Source organism: Geospiza fortis, unplaced genomic scaffold (assembly GCF_000277835.1).
Source record: "Geospiza fortis unplaced genomic scaffold, GeoFor_1.0 scaffold194, whole genome shotgun sequence".
Classification (NCBI taxonomy): domain Eukaryota; kingdom Metazoa; phylum Chordata; class Aves; order Passeriformes; family Thraupidae; genus Geospiza; species Geospiza fortis.
The window spans coordinates 5,686,643-5,700,540 of NW_005054322.1; the positions used below are offsets into that span (position 1 = coordinate 5,686,643).

The 13,898-nt window shown below is 39.6% G+C and overlaps 1 protein-coding gene across 1 annotated transcript in view; it reads right to left on the reverse strand.

The window, feature by feature from the left end:
- Positions 1–528: 528 nt before the first annotated feature.
- ATP7B (ATPase copper transporting beta) overlaps positions 529–13,898 on the reverse strand; it is a 31,272-nt gene continuing 17,902 nt past the window's right edge. Inside the window, exons 13-21 of the mRNA XM_005420785.2 lie at positions 13,285–13,479; positions 11,550–11,732; positions 9,805–10,003; positions 8,469–8,615; positions 7,261–7,403; positions 5,218–5,421; positions 4,990–5,107; positions 4,121–4,223; positions 529–2,186 (exon numbers count right to left, since the gene is read on the reverse strand). Coding sequence (XP_005420842.1) covers positions 1,922–2,186; positions 4,121–4,223; positions 4,990–5,107; positions 5,218–5,421; positions 7,261–7,403; positions 8,469–8,615; positions 9,805–10,003; positions 11,550–11,732; positions 13,285–13,479 — 1,557 coding nt within the window. The 3' untranslated portion in view covers positions 529–1,921. The remainder of the gene's footprint in view (positions 2,187–4,120; positions 4,224–4,989; positions 5,108–5,217; positions 5,422–7,260; positions 7,404–8,468; positions 8,616–9,804; positions 10,004–11,549; positions 11,733–13,284; positions 13,480–13,898) is intronic.

Genomic DNA, 13,898 nt, shown 5'->3' on the forward strand with positions numbered 1-13,898 from the left:
CTGAAACAGATCACAAAGCAGTCACAAAACCTTGTGCATATGTACCCTGCAATCCAACAATCTCTGTTTATGCTCTTTTTATTCTGAACCCCTAAATAAAAAAAAAAATTAAAGAAAAAGGCACACAGTCATTTGTTTGATTAAAAAAAAAAACAAAAAAACAAAGCATATTTTTACTGTAAGGAGTGGTAAGAAAATACAGAATAGTAAAACTTCAGAGCCTCTTTCTCACAGGGACATGCACCTATGGCATGTTTGAAAAGTGTATGTGCTGTGAAAGTAATCTCTACTTATATAGAGTTTTAAAACTGATTTGTAATTATATTTAAGACAGTGCTGAGAAAATGGGAAGACCCATCCAATGCTTTAAGAACAATTCTTTTCCTCTCTCACTTGTTTTTCATTTTTACATTAGGAGAAGCAGGATTTGAACCCTTGTTAGAAACAGCTCTATATTTCAGTCAACGAAAAGAAGTAGTTATTTCATGTTGTTCAGCAAAGTATTTCCTCTACTTTCAGTTTCTAAATTTGACTATAAACCTCGGCTTACATCAGAGTCCCACACCTGGACAACACAGTGCTCTGGAACTGGATCCAGTGCACCAAAGCTGTTGATTCCTACTGTTCTGATCCTAAAAAGTGTTAAGGGGTGAATCTGACATCCACAGAGGTGAAGTTACTGCAAGCTTTGGTAAAGATGTTAAAGCAAAAAAACGGTTGTCCAGTACTTTGATTTTTCATTGAAGTAAAGAGGGAAACTAAAACCAATGCAAAAAAATAAATACAAATTTAAATTACAAATTTTCTTACTTCAGGTTCTGTCATTTATTCATATGATAGCAAACAGAAGCCCACTTAAGGCCATTTTTCCACCTTTATCATTTAAACTTTTAGCTGCATTTTAAGCAACCAGCAAGCTGGGTTTAAGTTATGCAATAATCCCCCTCTGTTCAGCTGCACTGGAGTCACACCAGTGCTAGCTCTGCTCAGTCATGCCAAGGTAAATACCACCTTTGCTCACACTGGCATAAATTCTTCACTCTGTCAGAGGAAAGAGACAGACAACTTCCCAACTCTAAGGAGCTCCCTGGGGTCCAGCAAGGTGTCTTGGACAACTGGGATCAGGAACTGTTCTGCCTTTATGGATTTCAACTGGAATGGAAAGGTTCCTGGTGACTTAAAGGAGTTTGTTCCAAACAGGAATATCTGTAAACATAATGATAACTCATAGAAGATCTCTTGTGCAAGAAAAAGGGGAAAGGGGGTCCTATGGGGCAAAAGAGAAAATCAAAGACAGTAGTAGAAACGTGCATCAAAAGGATGCAATACCTCAAAGCAGTGAAAATCTTTGAAAAAGACCTTTCAGAGAGTTGAAGTAGGTGAAACAACAAAGCATTTTTGGTCCCAGGAGATGCCATGAATCCTAAACGCAAAGTGTTCTCACAGTGACATGGCTAGTTCTGTGTAAAAATTCAAATTCTGACCACAGAGTTCCTTATGCCATTGCTAATTTCATTTAGACACAAATTAATATTTGGCAGCTCTGAAAATACTCTTGCTTCATGTGGTCTTGAAGTAATAAAGTTTGAAAGAGTGAAAAGTATGAAATTTGGTTCCTAGCAAAGAGTCACAGAGAAACTCTTTTAGACTCTACAAATTACAATTTTGCATTATTTCACTAAATGCTGTGTGCAAACAAGCCAGTTCATTACAGTGGCACAGAATATTTTCATAACTAGAAAGAACTGGTGACTTGAAAAAAATCCACAATCCATACAACCCAACGCTGAGCTGAGTTGCAATTGTCTTATGAGCTGAAGGAATACTTCACTTACAGCACTGAAGCTGTTGATGAAATAAGTCAGTCCCTCCCCTGGCTGGGGAGGAGGAACATTTCCCCCTGCACAAAGAGTCCCGAGCTTCAGATGTACTGCTCCTCATCTGCTCCGTTTATGAGCAATGACCATTTGCCCCCTTCCTCCTGGATGAAGCCATTGTGTCTTGGCAGTCTGTCTGAAGCCAAGGAGGAGAGGGACACTTGGCTTGTCTGGTCCCAAGGAGACGGTTTGGAAGAGTCCCTCCTCCTATCGTCCATTCCAATGTGGACACTGATTTGAGAAGGAGTGAGTGGCTTCATGCGGCCTTGAGCTTGTGCTTCGTAACTTTCTGTGTCTGGCTTCTTGTAACTGAGAAAGAGGAAGAGAAAAGATATTTACAACAAGAGGTCAATGTGTAGAAGCATCTGGCACTGGAACAAATCAGAAACTTCTGATAACCTAAATGTATTGAAAGTGTTTATATAGAAAAAATAACTTTATAGATTAATTTCATATGTTTAAATTTAATTTCCTATCTAATAGCTCACCAACAATTAATTTAAAATGTGTGATGTCAAGAGTGTAAGGATCTCAAAAATCAGTTACAGAATAACAATTTTTATTACTACTTGAATTTTGAGCCTGCCAATTCTCTCAAGTCAAGACAAGCACAGAAGGATAAGGGGGGATGATGGGGAAATGCAGAACACTCCTGAAGATGTTTCTAGTCTGAGTTTTCAGTCATTCAAAACCACATACCGCTGATTGAGCACTCTTCTGTTGCATTTAGGGACATGGTTTAGTGGTGGTCTTGGTGATGCCAGGTTAAAGGTTGGACTTAATGATCTTAAAGATCCTTTCCAACCCAGATGATTCTATGATTCCATGCACTTCAGGCACAGTGTTAAATAGCTAAGAGTACTTGTCACATGGCTTTAAAACATTTCAATAATAAAACAGAGGGACTCTCAAAGTGAGGTTCTTTAACAAAAATTATGAGTTTGCTGAAATATTAGAAGGTTTATAGAAGACAATTGCAGGTAAATGGACTCAATGACACAAAACCATATTTCTGATTCAATGCATACTAAGTCAAATCCCAGCAACGGCAAGTATGCATGGTCTTCTTCACATACATATACGCACCATTGTGTTCTTTGGAACCTGAATTTCTATTCACCTCATCTGAAGCTTCAAGAAAGATTATTGTCCTAAAATGTATACTGTAAGACAGCTTCCATAAGTCTTAAGCCAAATATTTTTAGGAGATTCTCAATATCTACCTAAAATGGCTTGTGACACTTAATGAAATTGGCACAAGGTCAAAAGATATGGAGAATTAAGGAATCCTGTTATAGAAATTTCTCATCCTTTGGATAACTATACACTGAAACCTTTTAGGATGAAAATCCTGGAGTGGTAGGGCTGACTCTGCAAACAGACATGTATGTGTGTTATTTATATTTATATTGTGGTCTCATTGAGCATTTGCAGGATTAGAAACATGATGTAGGAACAGATTTCCCATATTTGGAAAATTAGTTTATACTATACTGTACTGTACTATACTGTAATGTACAGAAGACCACAGCTACCATAAAAATATGTGAAGGTTTGGACCAATTTCAGACACCATAAAAAGTCTTATTCTTAAAAAGTGTTTGCTTTCTATGCTGTTAAGAACAGGTCCACTGTAACTGCCAAAAAGGTACCCCAAAAATATAGCATTAAAATGAATAGAACTTGAAAAATCTTGTTGTAGATCAGAAATTGGTTTGCTTCCAAAAGAATAAAGAGAGATGCCTTATCTGCAGCAAGGTGCAAAAGAATAAATACACTGCTTCCCTGTTTCTCTCTGGCTAACTTAAATAGACAAAAATAAAAACTAAACAGGCACAAATATTTTTTTCAAAAATCTATTGTTACATTATGGAGAATTATCTTTCAAACTACTTGTTCACTTGATATTCACAGCAAAACCTCCTGATCATTACTTTACTTGGTATTGAACTAGATCTCCACCACATGGGCCCAGGTGACATCCAGTCACACTTTTAGCTGCTACTTTAAGCATACTGCATACTGTCTTAGTCCAGAGAAGTTCATAATAGTGACACCTGTCTCTTTTGGAGCCAAGGACTAGACAGAACAATCCCAAGCTAATAGACATTCAGGTGTAAGACTGAAAGTCCTGTAGGACATTTTCAGGAATTTTAGATGTAGAAAGCCCAAAGGGGTGTCTCACTTGAGCCCCAGCCTCAGTAGTGCCACAGTTCCCAGCTGATAAACACAAGACAACTTGCCATTTCAGCTGTAGTGAAGACAGCAGGACAGACACAGAAGAAGCTGCCATTGCAGCTGACCCCATCCAAGGCTGAAGCACAAGGCCAACAGGCATGAACACACCTAGGAAAAAAAACATATGGACATGAGCCAGAGCTGCTCAACCCAGCACAGGAATTTCTACCCCTGCATAGCACAGAACAGATCAGCAGTTCTACAACACCGCTGAGGCCTCCAGAAACACAACTAGATCAATAAATGTATTTACTCACTCATTACTAAACATGTCCCTTCCATTGCAAGGGATAACGTTTGCACCCATACAGGTACAAGGCTGCAGCCACAGGGCAAGACTATTTGTCCCTTCCAGATATTCTGCACATATGAAACACAGCAAAGGCAAAGGCAACAGAAAGGCATGGCAGTAGTAGAGGAAAAGGAGGGGGAAGTTACTCATAAACAAAACAAGGAATACTTGAAGTAAGTTTAAGTAGGAATTTATAGCATGAGAAAATGTCTGACAGAGGCATAAAGACTACAAGCAGTAGGAGAGAATATGTGCGATTCGGGGCAAATAAAAGAGAGAGCACCCAAAAGTAGGATGGCACATCTGATTAGAGTTGGGTTTGAATATACAGGAACTAATCCTCAAGTACTGCTATATGAAGTAAGAGCATAGTTTTAATTTCATCTAGAAGTAATTCTTCCTTAGAGGCAAGCAAAAAAAAAAAAAAAAGTGTTGTGTACTGATTTCACCCTTCTCCTACCAAGTTTTAAATAATCTAGGAACCTGTTTTTGGTTCCTTGAGCAGGTAATCAATCCTGTAAGAGGCACCACAGAGAACAACTGTGCTGCTGTCTGACAAGCTGAGCTCTTGCAGTCACATACCTGCTGCTATGGGTATTCCAAGCAGATTATAAATTAAGGCAAGAATCAGATTTATTCGTATTCTTCGAACTGTTCTCTTGGACAAGTGAATACTGGCAACTACATCCAGCAAATCATTCTGCAAGACAGAAGAACACTGAAAGTTTTCCACACGCAGTCTTCAGAAAACTAAACCAAAATGAGGAGTGTGAGTGATAAAAGAGGACAGGCCAAAACTGTAGTGCTCACTCGGATAAGAACAACATCTGCAGCTTCAATGGCAACATCGGTGCCCGTTCCAATTGCAATTCCAACATCGGCCTTGGCTAGTGCAGGGGAATCGTTGACTCCATCACCAACCATTGCAACCTTCTTCTTTCCATTTTGGAGCTCCTGGACCTTTGCAACCTTGTGAGAAGGAAGAACCTCCGCAAAGACTTTTTTGATCCCAACCTACATACAAAGAAAGACACTCTGTGTTGGTGACATGCTTCATGCTGGAAGGAAGAGCCATTTGGTGTTCTAGGTGAAGGGCAAACAGGAATATCAACCAAACTGATTCTGGTGAAGTCAACATTTGCAAGCTACACAGAAAACTGAAAAGCAACATACCTTTGGCATAAGAACAGGATTGATAACAGCACCCTCCTACTGCAGAGATGCTGGCAAACCACACTCTGCCCTTCACATCATGCCCTGTGTGGCTTGTGGAGCTCCACTGTCCCAGCAATAAAGATTTGTCTTTGAAATACCTTCAGGAGTGGTGACTCCACCACTTCCCTTGGTCCTGCTGATCACTCTATTGCTAACACAGGCCAGGATGCCATTGGCCTTCTTGGCCACCTGGGCACACACTGGCTCATGTTCAGCTGCTGTCAAGCAGCACCCCCAGGTCCTTTTCTGCTGAGCAGCTTTTCAGCCCCCATCCTGCAGTGCTGCAGGGGCTGTTGTGACTCAAGTGCAGGGCTTGATACTTCACCTTTTTGAACCTAACACAACTGGCCTCAGCCCATCAATCCAGCCTGTCCAGATCCCTCTGCAGAGCCTTCAAGCAGATAATGCAATACATAAACCATGTAGGATCAAGCAGTTACAGCAGGGGAAACACAGAGACCACAAGTATGTGCAGGTCTCAGGGAGATTATAAAAATAAAGCAAATGGCTGCCTAAACGCTTCTACCCATCCACATGGCAACTTATGTGGAGTTGCTAGCAATGGCTCTACTGTTGTAGTTGGAAAACAGATGAGTACATTAAATAGTGCTGGGATAATGCCCTTTGTTTGGCTGCCTCACCAGGCAGAAGCAGCTTTTCACCACAGAAGATAGGAGCTCTCTTTAAACCTTTTGAAAAGTAACATTTTATAACATTTTTTAAAACAGCTTACCATTTCTTTCCATTGGAAAGAACGTTCCAAAAATTCAATGAAAATGTAGGTTGACACAAAATAAGCTTGTTTAAAACATTCATCTGTGTTCCTGGAACCATAAATTCAAGCTTGTTTCTGAAGGACTTTTTTCCCTTGACAAGGAAAATTGGGTGGGAAAGGACTTTATCATAACTGAACACAAAAGTGAAAGTGTGAAAGCCAATAGGAGGAGGATTAAAGCATCACATGGAAAAACAAAACAGACCTCAGAGCACAGAAGAGTGTGCATAGCACAGTGCTGGCTGAGTCAGCTGTGTGGTGGGATACCTGAGGAAAGCAAAGTGGCACATGGTAAGATTAGAAGTAGACCAATGAAAAGGGAGAGAGGGAAAGGAAGATTGAGAGGGTAGAAACATAGCAAAGGAGAGTAAGAATCTGACTTTTCATTTATAGTTGGCCATTGGGAAAAATATAAACCCAACCTCCTTTAGATTGCTATGCTTCTTAGCAATAATTCATATTGTTATCGTTAAGATAATGACAAATCCACACTGTGGATTGCCTGTGACCAGGACTGCATCTTCAAGGAACTTTCCTTCATTACTAATCAAACAGGTCTGCCTTTCAGTGAGGGGAAACAGGAAGCTTCAGTTCAGCAACCAATTACTGCAAGAAACTCCATTACTCTGGAGAAGTACTGACTGCATGTCTACAGTGGGATCTTAACACAGCCACTGGCCTCTACTATGCCATAGGACTTGACCTGATTTTCAGTCCAGTTCAAGAAAAATTTGTCTTCATTTAATATATCCAGAGAAACTGCAGTTTCAGGGAAACTGAAGCTCCTGCTTCAAATTCACCAGGGCAAACAGGAGTTCTAGAACCTCACTGTGTAGCTTTTTGAACCACAGAGAAGCAGATACCTGAGTAGCAATGGCTTTTGCAGTTTTCCTGTTGTCCCCTGTTATGAGCACCACGTCTATTCCCATGCTCTGCAGTGTGTGCACAGCAAGGGCTGCCTCCTGCTTGACGGTGTCTGCTATGGCGATCATTCCGCACAACGCACCTGCACCAATGGAAACATCCTCTGTCAGAGAGAGCTGTGGGAGGGAAAGTGGCACCAAGAGAACACAGCTTCCCCTCCATCCCACTGTGGCAGCTTGTGAAATAACACATTCAGAGCCACATTGACACTCGTGTCTGCAGCTCTCTCACTTATGGTCTCTTCTTATCATTTGCCTGTTTCAGATATTTAGGGATCAGGAAGACGAGAGGAGTTTTTAAACAAGCCTGACTTCTATGTTTTATGGCATGGACAAATATGATAGTGGGTCAGAGAAAGTGTTGGTATTTGTGCCCAGGACAGATGTTAAAGCCAATCCTCCAAGAGGAAGCACATAGAGTCTGGTTTTATGTCCCCTAGTCTTTCAGGGCTGGATCTCTACTAGAATTAATTACTTTCATTGAGAAGTCTTGCATCTGCCTTCCAGTACATTGGCACAAAGGTGCATCCATACCTCCTTCACAAGCAAATGCCTTTCAAAATTGCTCTCTAGGGGCACCAAGAATATTTGTTCAGTAAATGAATCATTGGCCTCATTTCAAGATCACAGGTGCATTGGCAATCTATCACCATTGTAATCATTTCTCATATCAAGGTATTGTCTGGGATCTCTTTTTGCATGGTAAAGAACAGAACCCCACTGGCTGAAATGACTGATCTAATGAGTCATCATGTTTATTCATGCATGTTTATTTATGCATGTTTTGAAACCAGTGATGTGATAGGTTTGTCCATGATCCTTAACTGACATAAATTAAGGATTGGACATGGCACCATATTGTCACTGCTGGTTTGAACAATGATCCTAGACAACAGGGGGTTCAGAAATTAATTCTTAAATTAAAACCTACACAACAAAACCTTATAAACACTGTTGTGTGGTAAAGCTTCTGTTAAGAACACCTTGATACTTCACAGTTCACAAGCAGTTCTGCACTAAAAGATTAGTAGTTTCTTAACACTAAGCCAGTGTTAACTGCTGTGAATCAACTGCTTCAGATTGTTTTCATCTGTTTCACAGTAGGATTGACTCATATTTGTTAAGTCACTCAAAGGAAGAGCAGTTACCATCTATAGCCACTAGTATGGCAGTCTGTCCTTTCATTTCATGGTTTGTCATTGCATCATTTACATCATTTGCAATATTCAAGCCGTTGCGTCGCATCCACTCACGATTTCCGATCAACACCGAGTATTTCTCAGAAGCTGATGGACCTTTGTGCACAGACAGAAAGAAAAATGAGCATCTCAAAAGCAGTGTACACAAACAGAGATGTTTGAGGAAGACAAGTTAGGCAGAGGCACTGCCTGAAGACAGCCTGATAAAAGTTTTCTCTTTCAAGATTCAATCTGTGCCTCTTTACACAAAAAACTGTGTCACGCACTTGATGGAAGCACTTGCTCGTGTTTGCCTTTGCCAGCTGGCATTTTTTCTCTGCATAAGCACAGTACACACATTTAGTTAATGCTATCCTCCTTTGTTCTCACAACTAATGACTTTCAAATATAAAAGCTATTTCTGACAAGAAAAAAGTAGTGTAGTTCTAACAAACAATGCACCTCATTATGAATCCAATCCAACTTCACAAGAACCATACAAGTAGGTGAGAAAATATTTCATTAGCACCATTCAAAAATGCACAGTTCTCATGATTTCTGATGATTGAAGTTCTCATTCTATTTAATTCTTCTAATAGCTTTCTCAAAAAGCTCAAGAGCTTTCTGAAAAAAAAGCCTTCTGAAGAGAACTGATGAGCTCCTTAAGAAAGGCTTTAAATACCTTTTCTTTCTCTCCTACACTACAAAATAGCAAAGTGGCATCCAGAGAGTCTGAAACAAACCTGAATTTTATTGGCCTAATCAAAACTATCAGGCACTAAAATAAGTTTTCAGATATAGCACATTTTGTTTTGCATCTGCTGAATAGGTTTGAGTTGTTTTTGGTTTTTTTAAATTAAGTGCCTTGAGAGGCATATGAACAGGAAACAAAAGGTCCAAGTTAATAAGGAACTAAAGGGTAGGATATCAAAAGTTGTAGTAAGATAGTATATGTTAAAAGTAACTGCTTTAAATGGGAAGATTTGCTGTCTGCTCGACCATTCCTCTGTCCAAAAGGAATATTGCTGGGTATGCCTTATTGTCCGTGTATTGTATGGAATTTTCAAGTATGCATCACTGTAAATAATTCTCAATTAAGTTTCTGAATTGCAGAGAAAGATCAAGAGTTGTGGAGAGAGCTTCAATCTTTGTTAAAGCACATTTTTGTCCCTCCTGTTCTTTGCCTTCTTCTGCCCCATATCCACTTTTCTCTTGTACATAGCCTGGTAGGTGGTTGGCGCTGTTGGTTCATTCTCCCCCACATTGCAGCTGGCACAGGGGCAGGACAGGGCAGATAATCACTTACCTTGTGATTCCAAGAGTGGGATAACTCCATTATCTCCCAGAGGAGCACTGCTGTCCCCAGTCCTGTTAGCATCCAGCTTATTGGGAGCTTCCTCAGCTGTGCCAAGGATGGCCTCAACTCCTCCGACCTTGCAGCTGATACCACAGCCGGGGACTGCCTGGAAGTCCGTGCAGTATCCCAGGCTCTCAGTGCCAAGCTCCTGAAGATGTAACCAGAGGCCATCATCAATCTGTGCTGCCCATGTGGGGTACAAACATTAAATAACTCTTGCCAAAAAGAGGCCTCATTCATCCCCTGGGCAATGACTGACCAACTGAAAACTAGCCTGGACTATCAGTAGCACAGAACTAAAAATAAGGATGCTCTGGGTGTGCTGTGGCTTAGACTTCTAAGAAAGAGGCAGCCATACAGATGACAACCAGGTCTCAGCCCTAGCAACAGCAAACCACAAAGAACAGCTTTTTCTGGTAGTTCAAGGATGAAAAAATTAGATTGGTGGTTCATGACTTCAGCCAAGACAGGAATGAAAAAGAAATATTTCAACATTAAGCCACTCAGCTTACAAATGATGCAACTTCTAATTAATCTCACAGTCAACTGCCTGTGGTGGATCAGACCTTTATATATATATGTAAGAGTACAGTGAAGAACTGTATCTGATTCCTGGAGGGATCTGTCTGGATGTTAGGGAAACTGGGTTTTTCTGTTGAGTTAGGGAGAGATGCCAGTGAGCACCTTCAAGATGAGATAAAGGGGTTATCAGGACCCTACAAGTTACAAAAAAAAAATTGAGAAAATATTAATTTGTAAATAAGTTTTTCTGGGTTGTCTCTGAAAGCTGGAACTACATGTACCTCTCAGTGATCTTAAAACACAGGGATGACAAGGCAGGAGGTAAGAACACCAGCCAACACTATAGCATTCCAATTCATATAAGCCATGATCCAGTAATAACTGCTGCATGGGATGACTACAGAACTGTCAGGGTACTAAAATAAATCTTAAATTAAAAATGTAAAAAACAAGAAAGGCAATTGGTTTGTTGCTTATATTATCTTTTTACTTCTAAATTTATGTTTTTACTTCTAAATTTTATCACTGAAAGATCTAGTAAATTTGGTATATTTTTAAAACTATTCCCTAAATCAATTAATGATTTTTCTTAGCAGACATTAATTGTTTATTTACATAGGCTTCCTATTTTCACTGTGACTTGTGTTTTACTTCTCCCTGAAGCTTGAGGAATACATGACATATTTAAATGACCTCTGAGGATAAATTTGCAAAGACTTGCGTAATTGATGAATTCATTCGTGAAAGTCACAAATTTTACAGTTTAATATTCAAGCTTTAAAGCCTTTTGCCTAATTTAGTCAGATAAGCAAGTGACTAATAGAAGTGACTATAGTCAGATAATATGAAATGTCATCACACACATTTGCTTCATGATGTTATTTGAAGTATAAGTATTCCTCCTGCATGTATTCCTTATTTTCTTTTTAGTTCAAGATAAACTCAGCAAGATCTTCCTTCAGAACTCCACATTGCTACCAGAAAAGCACAGCTTAGATAAACATACTGTCTGGTAATGTCCAGAGCATGATGCACCACCATGCAATCTCCCAGATTTCCAGTCTGTTACTGTTTAGGCAGGCCCTTTCCTCTGGAACCTGATCATTTTATACAACATTGCTGCATTTTCACAGATGCCTTCAGGCCCTGGATGAAACAGGAAGGCCAAATACCTCTTTGCAGTATTTAGTGACAGCCATTCCTAAAGGATGCTCGCTGCTGGCTTCTGCTGTACCAACAACAGCCAGTACCTTCTTCAGGGGGAGCACAGCTGTGTCTCCCATCAAAAGCACCCTCATGACTTTAGGAACTCCATAGGTGATGGTCCCAGTTTTATCAAACATCACAGTCTTGATCTGCAAGAAAGAAACACAGTTGCTGCCTAAGCCCTGCACTTGCAGGGATGCTGGTATGTTTATGGGACATAAATACAGTCAAGACTTTAATAAACAGTTAACTATATCCACACAAAGGCAGAATAAATGTGTTTATGGTCAAGACTTTAATAAACAGTTGACTATATCCACACAAAGGCAGAATAAATCTACAGAAGCAGGGATTCCTCTAGGTACCTTGAATTATCTGTACAGCAGGTCTCCTTATGCTTTCTTATTAATTCCTCATAAAGCTACAAGATTATCCTGTGTCCATATCAGGATCTCAGACAACAGTGTAATTGTTGGGATGCATACACAAAGGACAGAACATGCATTCACATGCAGGAGTCATGTAATGGCACCTTAATCACTTTTAGCTTTTTTGAATGCAGTTCTAAACAATCAACAATAACACAGAGGAAAGGGTACTCAGGAAGTGTTTTGGTCATAGAAAGATGTAAAGGGTGCAAGAAGTTCAAGAAACAATAACCTAAGCAAAATTGATGTCATGCTATTCACCAAATTCAGCCATCACTTGTCAGCCAGGCCATTGGGTCTTGATGAATCAGAAATGAACCAAAAAACACAGCCCCACATATACTGGAACCCAAAGATAAAGTCAATTATAATCCTGAAAATAAACACAGCAGAGAGAAACACAGATCCCTCAAACTTAGCAAAGTAGGCATTTATTCCATATCCAGCTATTCCAACACACCAACCTTGCAGAATCACACAGGTCACCTAATTTTCAAAGACCTGACCATAGCCTTGCTTGGATCCAAAAGGTAAAAACTTCCAGCATTAATTAGCAGTCTTTTTTATATTTTCCCAGAGACTTGGAAAAACTTGTGATTCATGAAAAAACTTCTGATCAAGTAATAACAAGAATTATCAGTCTGATTAACTTGCTGTTACCATCCTCCTCCCTTAAAGTGTTCTGCATATATCTAATACAGCCTATCACAGCATGGTATTGATTCATTTTCTTTTCAGCAGCTGTAGACAGGTCAAACCTCTTTCTCCTTCAACCCCTTCCTCCTCTTTGCATAATTTTTGTGTCTTTGAAGGTTTTTTTCTGCCTCCCTTCTGTCTTTCTTGTCTATACACTAAAACAACTTCAAATAATTTTTTTTTCCTTGCATTTTACATTTTAAACTACTGATCATGAACAATATGTATTTCACAAGAGATCTCAGAAGAAAGAAAAAACTCAGTGGATTATTGGCTCTTTTGCAGAAGAGGATTAGCATGAAGAGGATTGCCATGAAGAGGATTAGCAACTTCACAGTCATGAGATTGTAGGGTATGTTGGCTCTCAACACTTTGCTGTGACTACTTTGAAGAAGGTTCAATTTATCTTCTTAAGCTTAATGAGCAGCAATCAATTAAAGGAAAAAAGAAAAAAAGCAAACTAAAAGAACGAACAACTTTCCACCATCTTTCTTTGGACATGAAGGATTTCCTGGGGAATTATATTTCATATAGCAATATCTGGGTAAGCTACAAAAGTACAGAATGAACTATTAACCTGATGTGCCATTTCCAGGGGTTTTCCACCTTTGATGAGAATTCCATTCTGTGCAGCCACTCCTGTGCCCACCATTACAGCTGTGGGGGTAGCCAGGCCTAAAGAGCAAGGGCATGCAATGCTCAGCACAGTGATTGAGGTTTGAAATGCAAACCTCAGAATTATTTCAGCTTTTGAAATGTTTTTGCTCTGATTCTGCAAGAAGAGGGAAGAGAAGGGGAAAAAAATAAAGATATGTAAGATTGCCGACAGCAGATAACATAGGTGTACAATCAATCACAGTCATTTCAGAAAACACATTTATCTGGAAAACTTTAGTACAGGAAATCAATCTATTATTGTTACTGTAATGATAAAGAAAGGTCAATGTTATGAATTGTGTATTTTCTGGATTTTTTGCTGCTCAAGCATACAAATGTTTGTTTCTGCTCTGAGTTTCCCAGACGTCAACATAACTTGTTGGAATTTCCTTTAAAGCTTAGCAAAGGAGAATGCTATTTCCACATACACAGACCCCCCCAGCTGCTGAGCATAGCAAATATACATCCTTAAGATAACACAAGCTCAGCTTCTTTCTCAAGCCAAAATCACTATCTGCCATCAGAAACAGGAAT